Raw genomic sequence first — 27,386 nt, 5'->3', positions numbered from 1 at the left:
CTGTCTGTCTGTCTGTCTGTCTGTCTGTCTGTCTGTCTGTCTGTCTGTCTGTCCGTCTGTCCGTCTGTCCGTCCGTCCGTCCGTCCATCCATCCAACTCCAGAAGTTCAGTGAGGATCTCTAAATGATCCAATGTTGACCAAAATGACAGCTTACGATTAACAGAATCCACCTGTGTGTAATCAAGTCTGCGTATAAATGGACCTCCTCTGTAAACTTCTCTGAGGTCTGTTTAAAGTGCAGAGAGCATCATAAAGGCAAGGAATACACCGGCCAGGTCCTGCAAAGATCTACAGCTGAGGTGGGAATAGTACACCACAGCAACCCAGCATATGTTGTCTTCAACAACAGGCACACATTTTCCTTTTGTCACCAGCAAGCAGAACTGATAAAGCTGGATTTGGATACAAAAATATTTCCCAAGTTTTAAACATCCCAAGGAGTGCTGTGCAAGCGATAATATTAAAATGGAAGGAGTATCAGACCACTGCAAATCTACAAAGACCCAGCTGTCCCTCTAAACCAACAGCTCAGAGATGCAGCCAAGAGGTCCATGATCACTCTGCAGTATACAACCAGCTGTATAATGGACAAAGCTGGTCTTTGTGAAAGAAAGCCATTTCGTAAAGATCTCCATAAAAAGTATTTTTTTAAAAGTTTGAACCAGGACAGAGCAAACATGTGGAAGAAGATGCTCTGGTCATATGAAACCAAACTGAGCATTTAGGCAACAAAGCAAAACGTTATATTTAGCATAAAAGCAACACATCTTATCACCCTGAACACCCCATCCCCACTGTCAGACATGGTGGTGGCAGCATCATGGTTTGGGCCTTCTTTCCTCTAGCAGGGATGGGGAAGATGGTTAAAATTGATGGAAAGATGGATGGAGCCAAATGTAGAAGCATTCTTTGTGAAAACCTCTTGGAGTCTGCAAAAGACCTGAGATGGGAACAGAGATTTATCTTCCAACCAGACAATGATCCAAAACATAAAGCAAAATCTACAATGGAATGGTTCACAAATAAACATATCCAGGTGTTAGAATGGCCAAGTCAAAGTCCAGACCTTAATCCAACGGAGAACCTTTAGAAAGAACTGAAAACTGCTGTTCACCAACTCTTAATTGAATAATTTTGCACACCCAATTTTTCAGTTTCACGTTTCTTTTGTAATATAGATAAAATTTGTTCTCCTTCACGATTGTGTGCCACTTGTTGGGGATTTTTCACAAGGAATTACAATTTTATTTCTTTATGTTTGAAGCCTGAAATGGGGCAAAACGTATATATATATATATATATATATATATATATATATATATATATATATATATATATATATATATATATATATAAAGCTGATAAAGATGCTCTATTTTTTCTGTGGATAAATGTTGGTTGTCATGTTTATGGCGGTTGAAACTGAAGATGCAGCTTGTGTCTATTGCTGAAAGGCACATAGTCTGTATAGTGTCCTTCACATCACGCAAAGGTAAAAGTCACTTGCTTTCGAGCTTGGTTCTCTTAATTCCCATGATGTGTTGCTCCACGGTCAGACAAAGGCTCAATGTTATCCTCACTGCACAGATGGGATCCAGACGCGGAATTTGTTTGAAAAGACAAAGGAAGGGGGCTCTAACCGTAAGAGGAAAACGGAGAAGTGCTGACCCCCCTTCTTGTTCGCCCTCATCATCACCCCCCCTCCTCCCAGCGGGAGGCGCGGGGCGCGTGCAGCAAGTGTGCCGCTCAGTCCGACGGAGAGGCTTGGCCTTACTGCGCCCAACAAATGCTACATTAATCAGTATAATGATATAGCTTTGTTAAATGCTACTTCATGGATCGGTTTTCATTTTAAAAATCATGTTTTTTCTCCTTTTTTGATATGTAACTTTGCACTTGAACTGTTATTTAATATTTTAATAATTTCCTCTCTAAAGGAGATTACTGAGACCATCTCAAACCAGTGATTATCTCCGTTACTTGTCCACATTTTCTGTTAAATATTTTCCCAATCAATTTCCACTGTTTTGCACAAACATCCAGTTTCTTTATCAATGACCTATTGTGTCTTATAGTGGATAACCAACATTTTTATATTAACGCTCGTTTTTTTAACCAACTGTTTGAATTTTGTGTTTTAAAGAACTGTAATGAGACAACCTCTTTAAATATTTCACCGTTTGCAACGATTCTAAACATTTGTATTGAATCACTGAAAGAAATAACATGTTGATGCTATTCCAATAAGCAAAAATGGTCAAATAATAAAAATATATATATATAGAAATAAAGATTTGGAGTAAAATGAACGCAGAGTCTTTATTCTTATTTGCTGTTTCTTAATTTGTTTAATTTAATGCATTTCAAGTGGAACAATAGGCAATTCCCTTCTACTAAGAATCGAAATAATAAACCACAGCAACCCAGCATATGTTGTCCTCAACAACAGGCACACATTTTCCTTTTGTCACCAGCAAGCAGAACTCATAAACATTTATTTAAAGATAGCTTGGACGCTGGAAATAGCCAAGGGTCAATGCAAATAAGACAATCAGCATGAAGTAAAACCGAGGTGGGGGTGGTTTGGAAATATTGTGTTCTGATTGGATTTGGACGTAAGGGACCTATGAGATGCGCGCAAACTGGATACCCACGCCAAAAGTGACACATGATTGGAGATCGTGTGTCCTGCATTTGAAGTTTAGAGGGGGAAAAGTGCACGCGTATGCCGCACTGAGTTGGATGAAAGTCGGAGGGACTCCGAGCCCCAGGAGGTGTGTGGGGGAGGAGAAGTGATGATGATGAATGGAGGTACAGGGTAAGGGTGGGGTTGGGATTTGTAACAGACAGCCATCTGGTCCCCGTGGCGCGTGCAGCGCGCGTGGTTCCCTTGAGTGCAGAGGCATTTGATGGGCTGTCACACCAGTTTACATTTTTATATTTTTTTTTACACCAGCATCTTTGGAGCACATTTTGGACATGTTTGTAGAAACTTTAGATATAAAGTGTATCCCCCCCAAAAAAACTCCACGTCCAGCTCCAGATAAAGTTTTCAAACATTAAAGTTCTGTAAAAACAAGTCAAAGGGTTGTAATTTTATGTCATGCTGAAGCTTTTCTGAACAAAGAACACTCCCATCCCCTCTCCATGCTCTGTATAGCCCCCACCTTTTTACGTGAAGCGTTAGCTCCAGCCGGACACTCCCTACAGGTAGTGAACCCCCCCCGGGCAGGAACTGCGTAAAAACGTCATATGGATATGCAAAACTATTGTTGTCAAAATGTATGAGCAGATGCTGTATAAAAAGTAGCGTCGCTTGGGTGTGTGATTGGAGAAGGAGTGTGTGTTTTTGGAAACAATTTTCTGCACAAACAAGCCTGACCCCTATGCGAGTTATGTGCATATTGCATCCTGTAGTGCTCTATATTTTAATCACAATATATTAGACGATATAAATGGAATTGGTATAACAAAGAGAACCAAATCATATTACTGAAATAATCATGTATCATTTAGAAATAACAGTTGGGATGTTTCAGGGCATCCGATGGTTCACAGCTCGTGTTATGATTAAGGCATATAAATATTGTTTAGAAACAGGTATACAAAAATAAAATCATTTTGCTTTAGATATTTAATGCTTTTTTCACACTTCAAGAAACAAAAAAGCTCGGTTTTGTTTTTAGTTACCCAAAGTTGGAACATTTACGCACCAATATATTCTTATGTTGAAATAATAAATCACAAATCAACTAAAACATTTTTAAAAACGAAAAAAGAGAGCAATGTTTATTGCTTGGCAGATAAATAAATTAATTTCTGGCAGACTGATAGTGTACTTATTTTGTTTTATATTGTGCGTCTTTACGCACGGATTTCTCCAGCTTTATGACGCATCTTTTGTTTGGTTTGTGCCTGTGGATCAAATTGCAGACACGCATTTTTGGCTTCGCCTAGTTTAAAATTGCGGACAGATGGTTATCTTTTTAAAATTCGATGCTTTTGTGTTGTTTTCATCGTATACTGGCCTTATCCGGATCATTCTTTTGGCTTGGGGGCGTAGCCGTGACGCACGGAAACCGACGCTACGGACTTGGATAAATACCGCACATTTCGTCCATTAGAGTCAGATCTTCTTCGATTGTGCCCTTGAACACTTTTGTTGAACAAAGACGACACAGAATAAGTCTCCAAACATGACCTATGACGCTCTCCCGTCGTTTTCTCCAAGGCTTACTGTGGCCAAAAGGAAAGAGGCTTTGGAGTTGAGAAAGGTAAGCTAAATAATAACATTTGTTATATATATTTTATAATTTTACATTCGAGTTTTTAGTCATAAAAATTCATGGATGTATTGTAATATTATCTGTGTTCTTTTCAGACGATGAAACCACTGATGGAAAAACGAAGGCGCGCTCGCATCAATGACAGCCTGAACCACTTGAAAAACCTCATCCTTCCTCTCACAGGCAGAGATGTAAGCCAATTTATTCTTTTTATTATATATATAAAAAAGAAAAGCTAATATGTAGCCCTGGAAATTCAACATAATTTTTATCTGCGTGTGTTTAATAATCACTTTTTTTCCTTACAGAAAACTCGCTACTCTAAGCTGGAGAAAGCTGACATCTTGGAAATGACCGTGAAGTTCCTCAGTGGCATTCCTCCTGTTAACGCAAAAAGTGAGGACGATTTCTTTCCCCTTTAAGTTCCCAAATAAATCCTTATGTAGTGAGCCTTTTTAAAAAAAAAAAAAAAAAAAAAAAAAAAAAGCAAAACTAACTTTGATTTGTCTTTTCAGGTCCAACAGAGAGTTACAGAGAAGGCTACAAAGCCTGTCTCCAGCGCGTATCCGCTTTGCTTCCCAAAACCGATCTGGATCAAGACGCATGCCAGCGAATCGAGGACTTCGTCCAGAGGTCTACGTCTGCACACAACGCTCCGACTTGCCTGAACTGCTGCGCCCAGAATGCCAGGGCTTTCCCTCAGCTCCATCAAAAACTCATGAACCTTAAATCCTGCTTCAGCTCCAGGATGGAAACCCAGTCCCACAGCGGTGCAGCAGCAGCTCCAAGCCGAGCGCAGGCAGTTCCGCCGCAGCTCAGCCCTGCTGTTTGGAGACCCTGGTAGATCTCTGTAGTTAAAGTCTGTTAATTCAAAGGCTGTATTATACTTCCTTTTCATATGTTATGTTCTAATTGCTTTACTTGTAAAGATTTATCGTTATTAAGGACTTATTTTTAAGATGTTTTGATTAAGTATTATATACTTGAGTTTTGCGCGCAGGTCTGTTGTCTTGTGTAATTTGACAATTTTAGACAGTCGTATTCTTCTTAAATCCGCATGTATGTATACGTTTAATATTTAGTCCTCTTTTTTGGACTGAATGATTAGGGGCTATTGAAACAGCCCTGTAAGACCCAAAGGGTCATTATGTTTACTGATTTGCGCTGGACTTCAAAGTCCTGACAGTGTAGATGGACTTTGTAGACATTAAATGTCTTTGTAAGAGTATCTCTTTTGGGACGTGCTGTACGTGTGCTGTTTGCAGCATCTATTGTATCTATGATGTAAATAAATAAAACCTCGATGTCGTGGTTACGTCTTGATTTGTTTTTTTTTCTGTATTTATTTAATGGTTAATGTATGAGAATGTTTGGATTGGTTGACTGCTTAAAAAAATAGAATAACAGATTGTAAGGGCTAGAATAGAAAAACCTTTTATTGTCCCACAATGGGGATTTTCTGGTGTTTACAGCAGAAAAAAATATTGCTCACACAAATGTGGACCATAGAACAATTTTATAAGAATAACATAATAATGAAGAGTTAAATAAAAAACAATAAAGTACTGCACTTTAAAGTGTTTTAATAGTAGAGCTCTATATATACAGTGCAAAATTACAGCGATATGTTATTTAACTGACTAAAGTAAAAACTGTGCAAAATCAGCATTAATATAACAACTTCTTGAGGTTGTTGGGAACAGTGGTGGTTATAAAGTCTTACAGCTGATGGGGGAAAACTAGAACAAACCTTTACTAAAACCAAAAATGAAATACTAAAATAAATCAACAAACCCACCAGACCTTTACTTCAAAGTCTAATGCTTATCACTGAACCTTTTTTTACTATTATGTGTTTTCTCTATTTAATTATTAAATCACAGTCCTTTGTTTGAACTTCAAGATTATAGCTTTAGGCTTGTTTATTTCATGTTTTCTGATCTTTTTCTTCTTGTGTCCTATTGTTGGAGCCGTTTCATTACCTAAATTCCCTTTTTTAATATAAATTTGCACATGCTATTGAGACGTTTTCTGTTTAATTCTGTTAAAAACCCTTCAACCAAAAATACTTGCTGGAAATAAACTCTACAAATAAGCGTTGATATATCCGGCAATAAGTGTTGGAGTAGAAATATAACAGAATTCCAGTTCAACATGAATATTTCCATAAAATATTCAGAAACATGACTGAGCTGAAAGAGACATGTTTAACTCAACAGTGCCACCTATAGGCATGATAAAACATTGCGCTTGTGTAAATTAGGTTCAGCGGTCTGTGGCGCCCCCTTCAGGTGAGTTAAAGTCCTGACATACCGTAGTTTCAGTAAAAGCGGCACAGAAACGTCTTTTTTCACCCATCTGAAGAGTATTAGGCCGGAATATAAACTTATTTAAAGCTGTATTAAGCAGCGATATCCAAAGCGTGTGGTGTTGTGATAAAGAAAGGAATGTTTTGATAAATAAGTAAAACATTTTTTTGCGATCCGCATTACTTTCGCCTCCAAAAGCGTCCTTAAAGACACGCAGTGACCAGAGCATGCAGCGGACGGACGGCTGATTTCTCTCCACATCACAGAGGAGCACAGCTGCAACGCGACACCGACAGAAATCCTCCAAAACATGTCGTCGCCGGGGAAACGCGAATCACCATCCTCCTCCCTCCAGCTCTGCAGGTATGATGTTCATGGTTCATTTCCTAATGAAATAACGCGAAGACTATCTTCGCTGTCAGGAAATGATGAGAAAAAGCGCTGCTATCTGCGTCGCTGTGTGACCCGGATGAAAAACCGGATAATTAGGACTCATTTTAACGCAGATCGGATCCCATTTATCCACTAATTTTCAGTCTATGCCAGGTTTGCGCTCTACAGCACGGATCCTACTTTAGGCTTCGGTAGAAGATCCACTGCAGCGGCCGCCTATAAGCATCTTAGCTGTGTGATGACCTTAGCTCGCTTAGCGCCGGCCGGCTGGGGAGGGTTTATTTACCAAGGACAGCCTGTTCGCTACACCCTGCTAATAAAACAATGAGTGTGTTTTAAAGAGCCATGTATAAACATTTTGAATCCTGCACAAAAAAAAGTAGGAATTGCATTTAAATGTATGCCTTTAACTTAATTACATTATCCAAACGAACAACATGGAAATAAACCGTCATCCAGTTTTACAAATTGTGACATCTACTAATCTAATGGCATCTGGGTAAAAATAAATGAATAAATAAATAAATAAAATCCCTTCTATGAATAAACTTCCTCTTTGTAGCATGTGGGGTTAGGGTAGTTCCTCGCTTTTGCCTCTAGAGGGCGCCAAGTCACTCAACTCTAACTGTATGTATCTCTGGTGTTTGCCTTCACAGCCCAGTCTGACTTCAAACTAACTAATTATGTGCAATTAATTGTTTTACCCTTTATGATAGTGTCTTCTAATTTAAAGCAATCAATGCCTTATGTAAGAAAGTGAACAATAACATAATATCAACGAACATATTGTGGTGTTGAAAAGGAACACCTTATCTAAGAAATGTAAATCCCTTTATTGTCCCACAATTTGTTCTCTGCATTTTGACCCATCCTCTACAGGAGCAGAGTGCTGCCATTGTGTTGCACTTAGGGAGCATGTGGGGTTAAGGGTTTTGCTTAGGAACCCAGAGTGCAGCCTGATGGGATCAAACCGGGTACTTGCAAACTGCTCTAACCACTAGGCCAACACTGCCCTAGCTCAGGGCTGTGAGGTGAAGGAAAAGCAATTTATGGTTTTTTTAGATTTGTGTTTGATCTCTGTCACTCTATCACTTAAAGCAATCTAATTCAAACAACAATCATTTGATGTGACCTAATTAATAAATAGAGCCTAATAATGTGTAGCATAATGTTATTATACATACAGGTACACATTAAGGATAGCATCATACTGTGGGGCCGACCTTCCATGGCAGAAATTTGGAAGCAATCAGAGTTGATGGGGAGATGGATGGATGTAAAAAAATTTCCAGAAGAAAAATACTTTGAAAAGATGCACTAAAGCAACAAAAGAGTAGGAAACTATAGTGCAAATGGTTTATTTCAATGCAGATTCATGTCTTAGAATAGGCTATTCCAAGTCTAAAGTGAAAGCTATTACTTTGTGGCTGCTCTACAAAGAAGGGACAGTGTCCTCTAAATGTGCAAAACTGAAAGAGATATTCCCCAAAAGACTCCTAGTCATCATTTTAGCTGTTCATTTTTCTCTCTTACATAAACTGTGATAGAAGAGTGTTAGAGTGGTTGAGAGTTTGTTGCTAAGATGTGCTTTATGCTGTATCTACTTTATGTAATAAACTACTCTGTGCTTTGCTTTAGAAAGCAAAGATTCATCCGTCATGGGTGTGCATCCAGCTAAACAAATGTGGTCCTCTTTTTGGTTTGCAGGGCCTTTTCAGCTTCTACCTGTCAGAACTATCTGCCCTCATTCCCTTTGGGCTTTGTAGTTTTTTCCTTTTCAAATGCAATTTATAAAATCTAATTTAATCTTTGAACTGACATATAAACTGTTTTACTTTTTGCCTTTGCTGTAACTATGCCTCTGGCTGATGTTGCGACCTGACCAAATGGCTGGGGCATAAGCCCTTTGGCTGACCAGTCAGCATGCATTACTTTTGCCTAGTAGTATGGGGATCAAACCCCACCTGGGCCTCTGCTGTGTACCTTGCCCCACCTAAACAAAAATCTATGTAGAATGAAATGTTAAAACAAACTCCTCAATTCAAGTGCTAAGAAAACAATGAAATATAACTTAATGCAAGAGTTTTTCATGAAATTTGGAGAAGACTCAGAAAAAAGTGACCCTCATCCTGAATCTTTCATTATTGTTGGTTCCTATAGTGAAATGGTTTATTTCAATGCAGATTCATGCATACATATGCATATGTATACACATATGTATGCATATCCAAGACATATGCATACATATATATATATATATATATATATATATATATATATATATATATATATATATATATATTTGTTTCACTAATATATTTATTTCACTATGAGAGTGCACTCACATTGAACAGCATTTTGCTATCGTTCCAGCATCACTTTCTCTCACTCTCCATTTTAATAACCCCTGGGCTTTGTCTGACTTGTTTTTTAAACACCCTAGTGATAATGAAGACATTCTGAATCCTTTTTCATCCTGTAACTGTGTTTAACTCAAAGAAAGACAACCAAGTAGTGAAGATACAAATTGTAAACATTCAGTTCAGTTTGTTTATGTAGTGTAGATCCAATTCTCAGGGCCCTTTACAGAGAGACAATTCAACCAGATCATACAGTCAGATTGATTTTTAAAAAACAAAAAGGTCTAATGTAAGAAATCGCCTCAACCTCAGTTCAATTTCAGTTCTCGATGCTGTTAAAGTAACTTACAGTGATGATGCCCATTATATGACCTTGCTAAATGTTTTACAAGGTTATATTATGGGACATTATCACTATAAGTTACTTTCATTTGATCAAAAGTCTCCCGTTGTGTGCGTCCTTTCAAATGCAAAAACTCAGACTTGACTCATTTTTAACACCAGTAAATCAGAAACCACAATTAGTTCAGAGCTGTAATTTGTGATTTAATCTATAGAGATTTAAAATACTTCACATGTAAAATTTCAGCTCGATCCAACATCTGGAAGTGGGTCAGGGTCATTACTTATTGAACCCCCCCTCGTAGGAACTAAATGTCTAATTTAAAAGGATCTTAACATTAGAGTGGAATGGCATGATTAAAGTAGGAAAAGCAAAAAAAAAAAACACAAATCATTACTACACGAGTGGTCCAGAGATTTTGCTTTGGCTGTAAATGTTTTCGTCCACTTTTATTAATGAAATTATAAAGAAATCATAAGAAAGGAAATTTAGTCTGAGAAGTGCATAGATATCACCCCAACAAAAGGATTACCACTGCATCAAAAGTAAGTCCCATAAAATAGAAAAGTACATTAAATACTCCTGACTGAGGATGTCTTCCTTTAGTTGTTTAGAAAAACAACTAAAGGATATGCCTTCATGCCTTTTGAACTTTCAACTTTTTTTTACTTTACAATTCCGATATTTAAATCTAACCTGTAGGTTAGATATAAATCTAACCTACAGGGATATTTTCCCCCATGTCCCTCGGTGTGCTGTTGTCTGAATCATTTCCTGTTCTTCCTGTCCATTGAGACACAAAAATCTTGCTCTGGTAAGAGCTGATTTTTACTGATCTTTTGTCAGGCGTGCTCAGATCCAGTTTGGTTGGTCTCTGACCACAAATGACATCACTTCCGGCAGCATTATCAAGATCTGAGATCACAGTAGCAGACAATATAACAATCAGAGAGCAGTGACGGTTTCAGAGAGAAGAGAGGCAGGCAAGGTGTAAAGATGGATTGTAAAGAGGGGGCAGATCAAGTAGATAAAACAGTAGCAGTGATGGAGAAACACAGGTCTGAAAGTCAACAAATCTGCAGGGATCTCTGTAAAGATGGTGGAGATGGATCAAAGCTGGGGCCCACATTTCAACTCAGCAGGTACTTTATTGCGTTGAGATGTTCAGCCTCTTTTATAATAGTAATATAATTGAACAATTTTAGCTCATTAATAATACCTTTAGCTGTGTTGGATTTAAAAAGTCAGGCTAAACTTTCATAAGTCAAACATCATAATTGGCACATCACAAGGTTAAATACTCATCTAGGCTGTTTGAATGACTGTCCAACTCAGAGCAACCGCACACTGATAGCAGACTCTAGAACTGTTGAATGTTGTCTGAGGAAAAGTTCTGCTGTTGTTTCAGATTTCAGTATAGGAAGTCATAAAAGTTTCTCTTCATCCAACTCATCCCCTTGAAGTATTTTTTGTGCTGAAAGCGTCATTTTCTCCCCTTACTTTGAAAACACCTTAAAAGTAGTCATGTGTAAGAAGCAAAGTGATTGGGGCGTTATAACCACATCAGAGGGCGTGATGACGTGGACGTTCTGTTTTTAATCTTTAACTGTCTTATTCATGGGATTAGTCAGGCCTGAGGCGTGTTTGGCCTGACTTAGTAAGTCGTTGGACCAGTTGCACAGATGCACATGCTGCAGAGGTGATAATGAGTCTGGTATAGTAGTATGTGAACACCATGTAGCTCTTTGATTAAAACAACTATAATGCAGAAAACCAGGTCTATGTAGTTACTTTCTCTCTTTCTTATTGTGCCGCTGCAACTAAGCATGAATCTTTGTTCTCTTTGTTGGACATTAACAGACTGGTAGACTGCCACCTTCTGGTTTGACCCATTATCACAAGATATCCTCAAACTTTAAGATTTTTATAGTGTGATAACTTTAAGGAACAATATCGCACTTTAATGGCACCATCATATTTGCTAAAAAATCAACTAAAAAAAACACAGTCGGAGAAAAAAAATCTTGATCTAAAAAGCTGCTGAAGCAACTTAATATTGGTTGTTATTGTTATCATTTAGTTATTTGCTACATGTATTGTTCTTAATTGGGTTGTGATATAAAATTAGAGCAAAAATAAGGAATGAACACGTTAATTTATTTAAAGGCACTTAATGGTTTATTGTGTATAAAAGAAACTCTTTTGCTCTTTGTAAAGTAGCATTATTATATAGTGAGTCATTTGGCCACAACAAGTCATTACAACTTGAACACAGACTCAGAGTTGAAAGGGTTGTGAACTTGGGTCCCCTGTATAAAAGAAACAGACCTACCCTATTCAGTGCTGCTTACAATAGTTTCCACACCATGACTTTATTTTTCACAATGAAATTATCCCAAATCCGCCTTTGTTGTGAGTGAAGGGACAACGTTTATTAACCTTCCTTCAATCAGTTGATCGCTAGTTTGTAGAAACACGTGGGGGCAGGGCAGGAAGAACTTTAGGCTCCATACAACTGGAGAAAACTTAGACTACTTTGCTCCTTCTTTGGCAACTCAACAAAATGACTTTTAAACAGCATGGTGCATTTTCTTTCATTTTTGAGACTGCAGCTTGTCACAGTTAATATGAATAACCAACACACAAAAGGCCACATTATTCAATAAGATCCTGTGCAGGTATAACCTACACAGGTTTAACTGTTTCAATTGTATGGGTGTGTTCTTAGACAGATGTGAATTGGGGGTAAATGGCATATTTAGGTCTTCTATGAGGCAGACCGATAATTGTGATGTTGTGCTTAACCTTACTCTGAAATTATTTAGTAAAACAGAAATGTTACCGCCAAACACTTTTGTTTCTTGGCTGCAGGGTTATGCTGCCAGACGACGCCAATATAATGGGCAACGTTCACGGCGGGATTATCCTCAAGATGATCGAGGAAGCTGGAAGCATTGTCGGCACCAGACACTGCAACACACAGAATGGGGTAAACAAGCGACCACATTTAGTCCCTGCTGCTTTTTCTGGTGTGGGAAACTGTTCAATCCAGGTCCATAAATAATGTCAGGAAGAATGTTCTCTGCGCTCCGAATCCCTGTAGTGCGTCACATAAAATTCAGCGACCACTGAGGGATTTGTTGGATCAAGCCGACCTTTTCCTTTCACCTGAAGGTCAACCAGTGTGATTAGCCCATGGTAGCTCCTATCCTGTAGCAAAGCGAAGCTCTGTGTTGACATTAGAAACTGCTGATTGGTGAGGTGGGTCTCTACATTATTTCAAGAAGAAGTTACTGTAATGCTGTTGGATTCTCAAGCTACTCTGAGGAGTATCTGCTATAAATGAATCTAATTCAGGGTTACATTAGGCCACTTAGGCTCTAAACTTTGACTATGAAGGCACTGATAGAAAATAGAGAAACAAACATCTACTGATCTCACTGGACATTTCTAAAGAAATAAATTAAGAATATTAAAATTAAAAATGTTAAATCTCCTTAGCTACCCAACAGCTGTCACAATAATCATGGTCTTTTTTATTACACTTAACAGCTTGTTTAATCTCTGTTATTCTGTGTACAAACTAGGGTTGAAATAGCAAATTGGATTTGTCGTGATTAATCAATTATTGAAATGATCGTCAACTAATTTAGTAATCGATTAATCGTTAACTGCAATATATAGACTGTAAAACATGCCTTTAGGTGACAGAGCGACCCACTTAGAGCAGTAATTATACCAAGATCGTAAAAAAATATGTAAACTTTTTGCATTCAAGATAAGAAAAAAAAATAAATCGTCCATCAATATGCTCTACCCAGAATTCCTCAAGTGGAAAAGTTGGAGTTTCACCTGGTTTCATTTTGTAACCAGGTGAATCTTTCTGATTTCTTTAAGGAATCTTTGGCTATCCGATTGTTAATCGAAAAACTAATCTACAGATTAATTGATTTACAAAATAATCGTTAGTTGCAGCCCTAGTACGAGCTTCCACCTGGATCTATGAGGTGAGGTCTTATCTTATTTTAAAGTAAACATTGTCTTTCATACTGTCTCAGATTCCTCTACCACCACATGTTAAGCTGAGTTTTAGAAAGTTGAACTAAAAAACACATTTCTTTTCTTGGTAAAATATATTAGAAACAGCTATTTTCCCATTGAAAGCCCCAAGTATTTCCCAGGTATTAGAAATCCTGGGTAATTTGCTAACATGGTTTCCCATGACCAAGCACATACACCTTCAGTCCAACAGGTGGCAGTAATAAAACACAACTAGTTCTCCCCTTTTTTTAAACGCTTTATTTAGAACATACAGACATAACTGCAGAACATGTAGAAGTTGCATTGAACAAAATACCTACGGTATAAAGTAATACAATACAAAAATGAATGAAAAAAATACTTAAGCAAAGGCACTTCAGTCCATAAGGAATCTCAAAGCTGTTAACATATATACTGTACCTATTCATATATACTGTACGTATATATACATAGTTTTCCCTTTACCCTTAGCTTGAAAAGTGTATCTGACATTTTACTTTTTTATCAACCTGCATCTGGTCAGAGTCACCTTATAACAGTGATATTCATTAAAATAACCACTAAAAGCTGATTAACAGTTATTTTCTTTTATTTTGATAATAACCGGGCAAATTTCAGATTCTGTTGCACAAACAGAAGATGTTTGTCTCATCTTTTTAAAGTTTGATTGAAAGTTTTTAATCAGTCACTTCCTTTAATTTTATTTTATTATCTGTGATAATTCTGTAAAAAGTCCACTGTCGTGGGAAAAAAGTATTCAACTTTTCATCCTAGTTAAATAAACGGAGATCGATGGATTTCACTCAGTCGGCACATTTATTCATATCTTTGCAAAGAGAGAACAGTTCATCATGAAGCCCCTATGGCACAGCATTCTGCTCTGTTCTGATCTGGGCAGCGTTCTTCCCTTCTACTTACAACAATGAAAAGCAGTCAGAGTAATAACAAATTACACACACTTTGGTTAACAGTAACATGTTATGAATAAACCTTAAGAAAGAACCTGATTTGTTATGGGAAGAAGCAATGTCTGCATGGTCTACAAACACCATCCTGCAGGGAATGGTGTCGCCTTTAGAGAGAAACAGAATAAGTGAAAACATTTATAGTGAGTAAATAGGATAAATAAATATATAATAGAAGAAAGATAAAAATTTTCCGACAACATCCACTAGTACAAAACTGAAAAACCTGCATAACTTTTATCTGAGATATAGAATATAGTATGCATACTTTATGAGCTATTAGGTTCCATGCGTTAGAGTAAAAATGGTTAAATTCAGTGTTGATTCACTTTCCGTCCCACCGTGATAAATTCACTGAACTTTCGCCCACATTTGCTCTGATAATCTCATCTTTAGACGCATCCATATCAGATCTGATGCATAACAGTATGAGGAACTGTTTGGAAGGCAAACAATGAGACAAACATGTTTTTTAAAACAGAGAGCACTTCCTTAAACTTTGAATGTTTGAAAGTAACTAGCTGAACCTCAAATATAAACAGACGTTGTAACCGTTAACATGTATCTGATTAAATAGAAGATTTGGAGACAAACTGAAAAATAGATACTATCAAAGAATAATAAGTAATATTTTTTGTTTTTATCATTTAACATATAAATGTAGACCCGCATCCTCAGTGTTTGTTGTCGTGGTTCAGTAGCTCTGTAGTCTAGCACGCATACTGTATAATCCCCAAAAATTTGACTCATGGAAAAGTACCACTACTTCATCATATTTTTACTCAAGTAAGAGTACAAAAGTATTTGGTAAGCAGGATACTCAAGTACTGAGTAAGTCAGCATAACATCTGAAAAATAGAGGCAACATTTTAAAGTTACGTGCCAATTCAGGTATTTTAAAGACCATACTTAAAATTAAAACAAATAAATAATGTAATTAAAACATAACAATGTCAGATCAAAGAAACACTTTTCCAAACCATTTTTTTTTCATCAGAAAGCTTGTGAAACCAGTATCTACAGTGTCAGTATTTACTCCTTGTGGTTGATCAGCTTGACCTCTAAATGTCATGGTGGGTTCAAGTGAGCTTGTATTAAAAAAAGAAGACCCGTTTTGACCTAAACCATGCGGAGAACTGTTATTACAAACAAGCTTGCTCATTATTCAGTGAAGTAACCATGGACAGGGTAGCAAAACATAAAGTGTAGCAACATTTTATAAAGATACTACTCAAATAAAAGTATTTGAGTATAGTACAGTAAAAATACTTCTAAAAGCAGATTTTTTGTTAATAAGTTACTAAAGTAACTTTAACTGAGTAAGAGTAACTAGTTATTATCCACCTCTGATTACAATATTATTGAGAAATCACAATGAATTAAGAATAACTTTTTGATAGCTGTTTAATGGTTATTTCTAAAAGAAACTTTTAATCTGACAAATGAGCCTCTTTGAAACTCATCCAAAATCTCAGAGGTGTTCCTGTTTTTCTGCCGAGAACAAACTCTTCACTGGCTTTTTCCTTTAACTTTTTTATTTGTTTTGCCAATTTTTGATTCTCAAACAAAATATAACAAGATTAACATTATCAATCACTGGAGTGGTAAAGTGTCACATTTTGCCAAAACTACCTAAATGTTACTTGCCATTTTGCTCTGCTGTCATTCATATTCAGATCAGTAATGCCTGGTTGCCTGGTTTTGCTGGAGGTTTCTTCCTGTTAAAAGGGGGTTTTCTTCTCCACTGTCGCTACAAGCATGCTTGTTGTAAGGGATTGCTTTCGAATCAATGAGTCGATGCAATCAGCTGGTTTTCCTTGGATAGAAAACCATAAAATTAATTTGGGTGTATGATCTGGTTGAATGTGTTTTGACTTGGCGCTAAATATATATATATATATATATATATATATATAGCTGAATTGAATTGAATCAGTATTATTTGTTGGGTACCAGTGCTTTACTAGAACAAATGAGCCTATACAAGAAACCCAGCATTATTTAACCAAATTATGGGAAACATTTTAGCTCTTCTATTCTTGTATCAGTAATTATTTTAACCTTTCTGTTCCTCCTGCATAGGACCGTTGCTTGGCTGCTCTGGTTCGGGTGGAGAAGACAGAGTTCCTTTCTCCCGTGTTCATCGGGGAGGTGGTCCACGTCTCCGCTGTGATCACTTACACCTCCCAGCACTCGCTAGAGGTTCAGGTCAAAGTCATCGCTGAAAACATCTTGACAGGTGACTCATCCTGACATTCAGTCATAGGACATTTTTCTGCCATTTGGTAAAGGTCAGAGGAACAAAATGTAAAACTCCCTATAAATTACTGCTGCTGTTGTTTCTAAAGCCTCTAATAATGACATCATTTCAACAGAAATGTTTTTAGAATTATAAAGCTTTATATATACACACACACATATATATATATATATATATATATATATATATATATATATATGCATTTTTATTTTAGACAGGCTTGGATGGAGTGAAGAAAAGAAATATAGTTGTATATATCTGAAAAATGAACAAAGAAAATTTCCCAATAGCAAAAAAATAATGAATTACTTACGATGCAGGCCTGCTATATTTGTATGTTAAACCGACACGAGTTTAAACATGTGTGTCCTAAAAACCTTTGAAATTCTGAAATATTCTGTAGAGGAGCAATATTTATCATTAACTTAACAATTCTTGTTAAATGTTTATTATCTTTATTTGAACCACAGATTTAAAGCAGATGGAGCAAGCATATTTGGACATTAGCCTATTTTAATGGCAAATAGCCTCAGTTATAAAACTGAAAATTCTTGTTCACTTGAGATTAATTTCACATACAGCACTATTTATGATTTTGAATGTAATGCACTTGATTTTTCATCCACTCTCTTAATATGAAACCAATTTAATTGTATACTGCCTTGTCAGTAGAGGGCAGCAAATAATACTAATAGGAAAGGCTTTTAAGTAAACAGCTCAAAAAAGGTTAAAACATTTCAGGAAGATAATGTTCTTTGCTCTACATCTTTTTGTAGTGCTATATGTTACACATTAACCAAAAACATACACATATGTAAACAGGCTTTTATACATGTCTCCCCCCTGCAGGAAATTCTAGATTGGACTAAATGTTGTATGTTAACCTTCAGATGTCAGCAATAAATAGAAACTAAACTGCAGCATCCATTATATAAATGAACCTTTGTTCTATTTGCATTTACCGATAAGAAAAATGTTTAATTTTGAGTTTATTAAGGAGATTTCGGAACATAAGCTTGATGTTATATTAAAAATAACAAATATTGCTGAAGATTTAGATTATGTTTAGTTTTGGAAGGGCCTAAAACTGGGTAAAAAATACATATTAGATGTATGAAAAGGAAACAGAGAAAAGCAAATGGAAGGACGTAGAAAGCAGGCAAAGGGAATTTTGAGAAACAGAACAAAAACTGTTTTTAGGCAATAAAGGTTAATAGCTGAAGAAAAGGACTTGTGAAAAACAAAAGAAGTATCCCCTAGACACTTGTCACCGTAGCAACAGGCACATGGTGGTTGCTTGGCTCGTTGCTGGGCCGAACGCTCACTGACGGAGGAGGAGGCAGAGATATGAGGTGAAAAGTGGAGAGTGAGGTGGCCATACAGGCATCAGCAGGGGCAGCCTGCTGCAACTCTGACAAGAAGGACCCCCAAAATGGCAGATATTTAACTCATTGAGCAAATTCATACCGGACATAGCTTGACTTCCAAAACAAATGCAATCATAATATTTATTTAACCAGAAAAAATATTCAGAGAGTATGTTAGAGGAAGTAACCTTAAGATATCAGGATGTCTTGTATCTGGTGCCGTTTTAGGCCATTTTAACCTACCATCCTCTGCACAGTCTATGACATGTCAAATCTACCTCAGTGCCTCTTACACTGTTATAAATAACCTTGACTGCTAATAGAAAAGATCGATAAACATTAAGACTGAGATGACTGTCTTAGCTCAGCATCCATCATTCTGACGCGTCTGTCTATGCTTCAGAAACTTATTACCTCAGAATTTGCAGACCATGTGCAATCACTCCAGTATCATTATGACTCACTCCTGTTATACTGCATCAGTCTAGAGGCTTCATTTTGCCAGTGTTTAGGTAAAAATGCTAACATGTAAAGTAGTTATTTTTCTTTATGACACAAAACATGTTTATTAGTTATTTTAAACAGCCAAGCTTAAGAACTGCCATCTCAAAATTCAAGCGAAAAATGAAAATAACTTTTTGAAACACAAAATCCTGCCTTATGTTATTGTATTTTTATGTCTTTTGAATTGTGTACTTGTACCTGGATGAAGAGTGTACATTTAGCTATCCAACTACACCAGGATGGGGTATTGTTATATTTACCATTCTGTCAACATCTAATTATATATTTTATAATCCACTAAGGATCAATGGGCTATATTAAGATTATAATCTAACTTCATTGATCTCACATTGGAGAAATTTACCTCTGCTTTTAACCCATCCTCTTGGGCAGCAGTGGGCTGCATTCGTGGGACACCAAGGGAGCAATCAGGGGTTGAAGGTCTTGCTCAGAGAGCCAGGGTGGCAGTCCGTGGTAGTGGGTTTTGAATTCACAACCTCAGGATTTCAAGCTCTATGCCCTAAGCCCTACTATGCACTAAGCCACCACTCCCCCTTGTGGCTGTGTTACAACAGTTAACACGGTTAACTATTAAAATGTGCACGGTGAACTATTATAATAATTTCATTTTAATGGGTATCTTATAAAATATAAAATACCCAAAGGTATCTTAAAAATATATTACATACGATAAGGTCAAATGATTATTAGTATTTAAATATTATTAATAGATTTTTATTTGCAGTTAATTTGAATAATTATGTAAAAAATAACAATTCTTCACAATAATCAGTAGAAAAAACCACTTGTTCATTCATGACAGCACTCAAATGTTTGTTATAATTGCTGAGCGGACTTTTGTATGCTGCCACTGGTATCTTTGATCATTTATTCCTTGCAGAGACCTCTGAGTCTTTTGGGTTGAAAACAATATTGTCATCCACCTTGATCTTAAAATTCCTCCACAGATTCTCTGTTGGATTCAAGTGGAAACTCTGACCCTTTTTTCATTTTACAAGAACGCAAGTAAGAACTCGTTTTCTCGCCAAGAATGTTCTTGACAAGAAAACAGGACAGTATGGACTATAATGGAGAACGGGAGCACGCAGCATAAATATGGGTCCATTGGAACAGATGTGTACTCATGACATCACCACATTCAAAGCTAGTCTCGAGCTGCATTTCAGCTCTTGTTATTAATAGTCTCTAGATAATAATAAATTATGACTTTTTTCATTTAGTGGGGAAATAATGATTAAAACAGTCAGATAAACATAAATTAAAGGAAGATTTTGCCAAATAAAACAAAAAAAATCGCCAAAAGATCCAGCAGTCCTTCACACTATGCCGAGATCGGGCTGCTGCAGATGGGCTCATGTTAGCCCTGGCTGTGGTTACCCTCAGAGGTCCGCTGGTTGCCACGGTCCTCTCAACATTGGAACGTTTTTTTAAATTACACACTAAATCAGTAAATGGGCCATATAGTGAAGTTTAAAACATTAATGTTCTTGCCTTAAATGAGCTTAAATAAGCTTTTGTAGAACAACGACAAAGGAAAGGTGAACTTTAACTTAATACTCTTAGCTCTCTGAGTGCTCCACTGGAAGCTGCTGCTGTGCATGCTAGGACAGCTATCAATCTAGAATTGGAACAGTTCTAGGTCTGAGGCTGGTGGCGTTTCAAGAGCATACAAGCACATGAAAACGCACAAGTACACATATTGAGAAACGGCCTCGGACTGGGCAAAGTGAAAAAATGTTTTCACTAAAATAACAAAAAAACAAAACAAAATGTTAATAAGATTAAAAAGTGTTTTAGAACTAAATCTGTCAAAAGGATGGGTTTCGTAAAGGTTAATGATCTGGACTCATTTTGAGATTAGATATTATTTGACCTAACAAAACGTATTCCCGGAACTTACCAAATAATTTTTAGCTGAATTAATAAGTAAATTGCTCAATCACTCTGCCTTGGCATGTTCTCCATGGCTTCCTAGGCCTGATAATGATTCACTTCCAAGTGAATCATTATCAGTGCAGACAAAGCATCTGCATAATGTAGGGTGACTTTGGACAATGTAATGAACATGTCCTGGGGGCCATTTCTCATGCCATTTTTAGAATTGCATTGCTCAACGCGCAGAACTTTTTAACATATTAAAACCAATGGGTATAAATATGGCTAAGCTGGTTATCAAATTGTGTACGCTGAGGGAGGATTCTGCACCTAAAGCTGTTAACACTACAGCTGTCATTAAAGGGCCAGATGTATGTAATAGTGTGAGAGGGGTAAAGGCTGGTACGGTTGGCTTGCTAGAAATGGAGCTGCAGCTGAATGAATCTTTCGATAATGTTTTTAAATATATTCTTTTGCAAAAAAGATTAGATTAGATTAAATAAAAATGTTAATTATTTTTTTAGACATCAATATCACAGGTGATTAGCTAAATATGAAATAATAAGCCATATATTTGTGTTTCTTGAAAATTGTGATTATTTTCAACATTTCCTGTTCTCCTTATAGTGGGAAACGTGCATTAAAGTGCTTGTCTAAACAAAAAGTGCATTAATCTAAGATGTACATCCTTAGTCAGTGTTATGTAAATTGGTTTATTCTCAGCCTACAAACACAGGAAATAGTGAGTCGGGAACCTCAGCGATACACTATTTAGGCTGTAGTGACCAAATCCCAGAATCTGTAATTACAATATGTCTTATTAAAGCAAATTAAATTACCTACTGTCGTAATTTACACTATTTATGACATGAGGTTGGAAGTATAGAGAACACTAAGAGTGCTGCAGCTTTGTGTTGATTTAGGTTCATATCTACAGAAGGAAGTGAAAGTGGGTTGTATTTGAGAGTATACTGTATATATTGCCGGACATATGCTTGAGTATGTGTGTATGCAGCCAGTCTGAACCCATTTAAATGTGTTTAAATGCATCTTTTCCTGTGTGTGGATGTCTTTCCGACATGTGAAAGCTGGGTTTATATTACATTCTACACTTAAATTCATCATTTTGCGTTGTTTGCTCTAAATATGCAAGCATGTATTTCTCATCCGAGCTTGGCCCTTTAAAAGGTTCCTGCAGGGCGGAGTGGGAAGAAGAAGAAGATAACGGGAGCAGACATTATTTGCTTCTGTCATGTCGGCTTAGCGTCAGGCCTCGCACACTGCGGCCCAGTCAGATACGGATGCACAAGTGAATGTACCTGCACACACACGCCTGATGGAACGCGCGCATGTTCCCCATCGCGGTACTTATGCATGCGGCTGAGCAGAATGTGCTGGGAGGAACGGGGGGGCACATGAGGAACCTGATATGCTGACACGTTCAACACAGAAAAAAGTCACACTTCCACACGTCCTCACACCCACACAGCTGCACTCTGATCAGACTTTCTCCCTTTGAGTCAATGAGGCAGGACTGCCGCCATTTTACACAGTAAGGGCCACACTTGAATATGTAAATTCTCATGCTGTAGTTTGTAAATAACAGACCGTCCTTTTGTACAGCTTTTTTTTAGGGTTTTTCAGGTTTAGCACTTGATGGTGCTCTTTGCTAATACGTCTTTTCTTAATTCATTTAAGGTACTTAAACTTAATTCATTTTGTTTCCTATTTGTGTTTGTGTGTGAGGCAAAGCATACAGGTTCCATAGTCAGTCAGGCAGTATCTCGTCAGGCGGGCCTCGGTCACAGACCCCCAGGGTAAGACTGCCTACTGTGAGCACAGGCCGTGATGATTGTCCCCGCTGGGGGAATCGCACATGCGCACTGACTCGTGCCACAGTGCTTAGAGATTCTGTTGTACCCACCCATGTACAAAACTGTCTTAGGACACACAGATACCTCCGTTGGGTACAACACACACACGTTTTAAGGAAAAGGTGGGTAAAGCCCCCATAGACACCCAAAGATCTGCTCTGCAAAGCGCTAAAAAAACAGATCAAACATATATATATATATATATATATATATATATATATATATATATATATATATATATATATATATATATATATATATATATATGCATCCTTCTGCTCTATTGCATTCACTTTCAATCTACATTTACATAAAAATAGAATAACTAGACCTTGCCCCCTAAAGACACACGCAGACACACACTCTTAGAGACACAGCTGAAAACAGTGAATTGTGGGCTGAGGCTTAATATTCTAAGTGTGACAGCTTTTGTCCTTGTCACACAACCAAGTATGCTCAACTACAGCTAATATGGTCTGCTACATGCTTTCATGAATCCATTTAAAATAAAATTGACAAAAAGTAAGATACAGTAACGGGGTTTGGTCCAAATGTTAGTGACAGTTTATCAACAGACCTTTCAGAATGATCGATATACAACCTTGTAAAAAAAAAGAAAAAAAGAAAAAAAAAAGGAAAAGTGAATCATGATATATTTAAGGTCTGGTGAGGATTCAATGATGACACATTTATTTATTTTTCCATCTAAAATTACACACAGCTTTATCACATCAGAGGCAAATGATTCAAACATCATAACTCAGCATTGTAATAAATTATGCCCTGTTTAAACCTCAGAAGTTTAGTTTTGTGTGCTCCTGATTTTTGAGGTGAGATTGAACCCCATAGTGGTAGAAAGAGGATTATTTATTAAGGAAATTTGAAATAAGCCATTGTACTCAGTTTACATTCAAGTTTACATCCAGAAAAACTACCAACAAGCTCAGATCTAGATATAATTTTTTTTACAGGCTCCCTAAGGTTAATATTAAAAGTGCACTGCTTGACAAACAGAAAGGCTGCTCCAATTTGGCTTTCATAGGAAGAGCGAAATAACTAAACCTTTGCTCTCTAAGAAAAATTTAAAAGTCAGATTTAACATAAACAAATACCAGTGCTTCTGGAATATTTTTCTTTGGATAAATCCGTCTAAGTAGGAAATATTTTAGGCACAAAACAAAGATCATGTTCGGCATAAACCAAATACAGAATTCTAGGAAAATAACCTCCTACAGATGTAAAACGAGAAGTTGGAAGTATCATGGTGTGGGGAGGCTTTGCTACAGCAGCACTTGGCCAACTCACCATCACAGCTTGCACTATGAAATGTAACATGTATAAAAGGTGGTGTTTAGAAAAAATAAAATGAAAATAAACACCTGCAACGTTACAATAATCCAAAATAAATGAACAAAAACTGGTTGGGAATCGAAAACATGGAAAAGGTCTAGATCTTGAGCTCACTGAGATGCTGTAAAATGACTTGAGAAATGGTGAATATGTTGGAAGCCTCTCAAACATATCACAGCTTACATATCTTCAATTCAATTCAATTTATCTATATAGCACCAATTTTACAACACGACATCTCAAGGTACTTTACAATTCAACCAGATCATACAGTCAGACTGATTCAAAGTTTTCAACGTAAGGAAAACCAGCTGATTGCATCAACTCAATGACTCGATGGCAATCCCTCACACCAAGCAGATATCTCTGAACATATCTATCACAGCTAAAAGTAAGGAGTGAAGCAGATTTTCCTTAGACAAATATCAGACATGTAGATGTCTACAAGAATGTATGTTTTGTGTTGTTTTATGTTTTGTTTTATATGTAAATCTGTGAATGTATTTTTGATTTAATGAGTAGCTTAAAGTTTTCCACATAATTGTTTCTCTCTGTCACTCAGGGAGCCTGTGGGGGGAGGTGGGCTCTGAGCTTTGAGGGACGAAGAACATCTTTGGATAGCTTTGGAAGGAACGCTTAAGCTTTCCTACCTACAGAATGTGCTCTGCTCAAAGGCTAATCATTTATATGAACTCGCATTCATATCGGAAGAAAGTTATGAGCAACAGAAAGATGGGAAAATTCTTCAAACATAGAAACAATTCTGAGATTTGCAACAGGATGTGTGATGGAGTAAAGGTTACTGTTAGTATTAGCTTGCTGGTCTGGAGTCCATCAGCTATGGAGCTGTCTTTGGTCCCACAGACGGTGTAAATTAAGTTTGAGACATTAAGTGTTGAAAACTTGTTTTTTTTTCTCTCCTTGAAGATCTAAAAGCACTCAGAGAACCTAAAGTATAAAGTATGCAGCTCTGTTTAAATTAAGCATCAGAAATTCACAAAGAAAGCTATGCCATCAAACTTTTCCTGCCCACATGATTAATCTCTTCCTATCAGGTTATAACATCTCACAGGGGAACTATAGTAAAGTTAAAAGTTAAATAGAGTCTTGGCACAGTGCAGTGGAAAAATCTGTGGTTTTGATCACTAGGACACAGCGCCAGGAACGATCCTCTCTGGGCTGTCTCCAATCTTGGAACATATTATCCAGGATGGAGGGGGAAGAACTGAGAGCAAGAGTATGACACAAATGGGAAAACAAAATCACAGCAAATCCCTTTAGGGTGATAGAACCAGAGGAAAAAGTGGACCGGAGATCAAAGATGTTCAGGTCAGCAGGTCTGATCAAAGTGTTTGAAAAGAGAAAATGTGTTTTTAGGTATTTTCAGAAAAAGCATGTTGTTATGATTGATGCTTTAAACTTGGATTAAAGAGGATTGACTCTGGGATAATCCATACCAGGGGGATTCTTCCTCACTTAAGCACCGGCTCTCTAAATAGCCTGTCTGTGTAGTCTTTGGGGTTATATTTTCTGTTTGGGTTAGTCTGAGCTGCTTTTGGAGCTAAGCTTCATCTTAATTTGATTTTCATTCTTGCTTTTGATTTTTCTCTGAGAATTTGAAGACCATCTCCCTGATCTAGTTTATGATTAAAATCTTAGCTCCTACTTTGGTCAGTCTTTGGGACTACTTTACTCACCCTGTTCCACACAGAAAGTTGCTACCTCAATGCATATAGTACAGTACGAGCTCAGATTTTCAGATTTTTTTCTTTAAATCTAATGTTTTTCCTCTTTTACATATTGAATATTTAGTTTTATATTCCTGTCCTTATAAAGCTTTTTTGAATATTCAGCAAAAAACTACAAAATACAGAATAGGAGATACCTGTCATGATCATGGCTCTGGTAGCTGACCTAATTGCTCATCTCATTCACCTGTCTAACTCTGTCTGGTTTTCAATTATCACTCATCTAATCCACCTGCTCCTATTCTATATATACGGCTCAGTCCCAGCTATTGGGGCCAGATCATTGATGTTCAGTTCATTGTTGAGGCCATGGTTCATGTTCTTGTTCTCGGGTGCCAGTGGTATGAGAGGGTTTTAGTGTTTTGTAGTGTTCCTGATTTCCTGATCTTGATCTGCCGCTTGTCCGCTGAACATGCCCTAGTCCTGTCTTGGCTGAGTGAAGAGAGCAAGTTTTTAGTGTAATATAGTATTCTTGATATTTTGTTCTTGTCTGCCTCTCAACCACTGAGCTTGCCTGTTCCCACCTCAATGTTCTGCCTGAACTCTCTGTCGGACTCCTGAAACCCTGAACCAGCCTGTTCTTGTTTGTATCGAAATCCCTGACTGGGCTACGGACTGGGCTACGAACTCCTTGGACCTCTGAGCTTTCCTGCTCTGATTGGTATCCCTGTCCAGGGTCGGATTCCTTGGACTCCTCCTTGGCCTTCCTGGTCTGATCTGTTTTCCTGACCTGGATTCGGATTCCTGCAGGTTGTTCGGGGCTGCAGCATCTGGGACACTGGGCGCATCTTGTTGGCAGCTCACCGTTTTGATCCTACCTTGTTAAGGTAGCCACGCATCCTCAGCCCGCTCTGCTTCTGATTTTAAATAATTAATAAAATAATTCTTAGAATTATCCCACTATCTGTCTCGCCTTGAATACTGGGTCTGTTTGTCCCGTTTATGACAGATACCAGTGTTATTGGCCTAATTTCTTCATTTTATCTTAACTTAAACATTTTTGCCTAATTGTAAAGACACTTCATTTCTCTATTAAAATCGTTGCATTTGGATTTTAGATATAAACAAAAACATAATGTGTAATTTTTAGATAAAAACAAACACACACACAGACACACACACATAGGTAATGAATATTTTATATATATATATATATATATATATATATGTATATAAATATTCATTACCCATAATTGATCGCATTCAAAATCATGTGATAGTATAGTTGTTTAAACTTTAGTGAAGAATTAGGACTGTAAATGTGTTGTAAACTGATGATAAAGCTGAGTGGTTATCTGGGCCTTGTTGCCATGCCCACCATGCTTCTCTCCCACTTCTTGCCATTGGCTCCAACCCCAGCCAACAACCAGGAAGCTGTCTGAGAGAGGCATATTTACATATCCTCGACTTGACCAGGGCTGAGCAGCATCAGTCTATTATTAGCTCCAGCAGGAAGTTTGAAGTGAATTGTGTCTGGAGTCGACAAAGGCAGAAACACCGGAATGAAGTATTCCCAGAAAGACTATTGATGACCTTTTGTGACCGGCCATATGAAGTTATGGAAATGATCACTTTTGATTTTATAAGCATCATAAAACACAACTGCTGACAAAAATGCTGTATTGACGAGGCTCTCAAAAAAGTATCTACAGGAGATAAGGTATTGGCTGTTCATTACACCCCCCCCCC

The 27,386-nt window shown here is 37.2% G+C and overlaps 2 protein-coding genes across 5 annotated transcripts in view; both read left to right on the top strand.

Moving 5' to 3' along the window:
- The first annotated feature begins 4,133 nt into the window (after positions 1-4,133).
- On the top strand, positions 4,134-5,652 carry LOC107086664 (transcription factor HES-2-like). Its single transcript, XM_015377755.1, has 4 exons — positions 4,134-4,275; positions 4,383-4,478; positions 4,596-4,683; positions 4,803-5,652. Exons 1-4 carry the CDS (start codon positions 4,198-4,200, stop codon positions 5,129-5,131), a joined length of 591 nt encoding a protein of 196 aa, XP_015233241.1. The 5' UTR covers positions 4,134-4,197; the 3' UTR covers positions 5,132-5,652.
- Positions 5,653-6,643: 991 nt separating this feature from the next.
- acot7 (acyl-CoA thioesterase 7) overlaps positions 6,644-27,386 on the top strand; it is a 68,343-nt gene continuing 47,600 nt past the window's right edge. The window contains exons 1-3 of one of the 4 annotated variants that reach the window (XM_015377721.1): positions 6,644-6,959; positions 12,564-12,681; positions 16,781-16,937. In XM_015377721.1, the coding sequence (XP_015233207.1) occupies positions 6,907-6,959; positions 12,564-12,681; positions 16,781-16,937 (328 nt within the window). In that variant the 5' untranslated portion in view covers positions 6,644-6,906. Of the gene's footprint in view, positions 6,960-10,646; positions 10,835-12,563; positions 12,682-16,780; positions 16,938-27,386 lie in introns of those variants that run through there. The other 3 variants (XM_015377722.1, XM_015377719.1, XM_015377720.1) reach the window with 3 other exon arrangements.

This window comes from Cyprinodon variegatus, unplaced genomic scaffold (assembly GCF_000732505.1).
Source record: "Cyprinodon variegatus isolate N-32 unplaced genomic scaffold, C_variegatus-1.0 Scaffold158, whole genome shotgun sequence".
Taxonomy (NCBI): domain Eukaryota; kingdom Metazoa; phylum Chordata; class Actinopteri; order Cyprinodontiformes; family Cyprinodontidae; genus Cyprinodon; species Cyprinodon variegatus.
Note: the sequence above shows the minus strand (reverse complement) of the source record. Positions and strands in the feature narration are given on the sequence as shown.

Bases quoted from the DNA above. Each gene is read 5' to 3' on its own strand.
- LOC107086664 (XM_015377755.1), top strand. From the start codon at position 4,198: ATGACCTATGACGCTCTCCCGTCGTTTTCTCCAAGGCTTACTGTGGCC. The intron at 4,276-4,382 runs GTAAGCTAAATA...TGTTCTTTTCAG, and splicing joins AGGCTTTGGAGTTGAGAAAG to ACGATGAAACCACTGATGGA. The intron at 4,684-4,802 runs GTGAGGACGATT...TTGTCTTTTCAG, and splicing joins TCCTCCTGTTAACGCAAAAA to GTCCAACAGAGAGTTACAGA.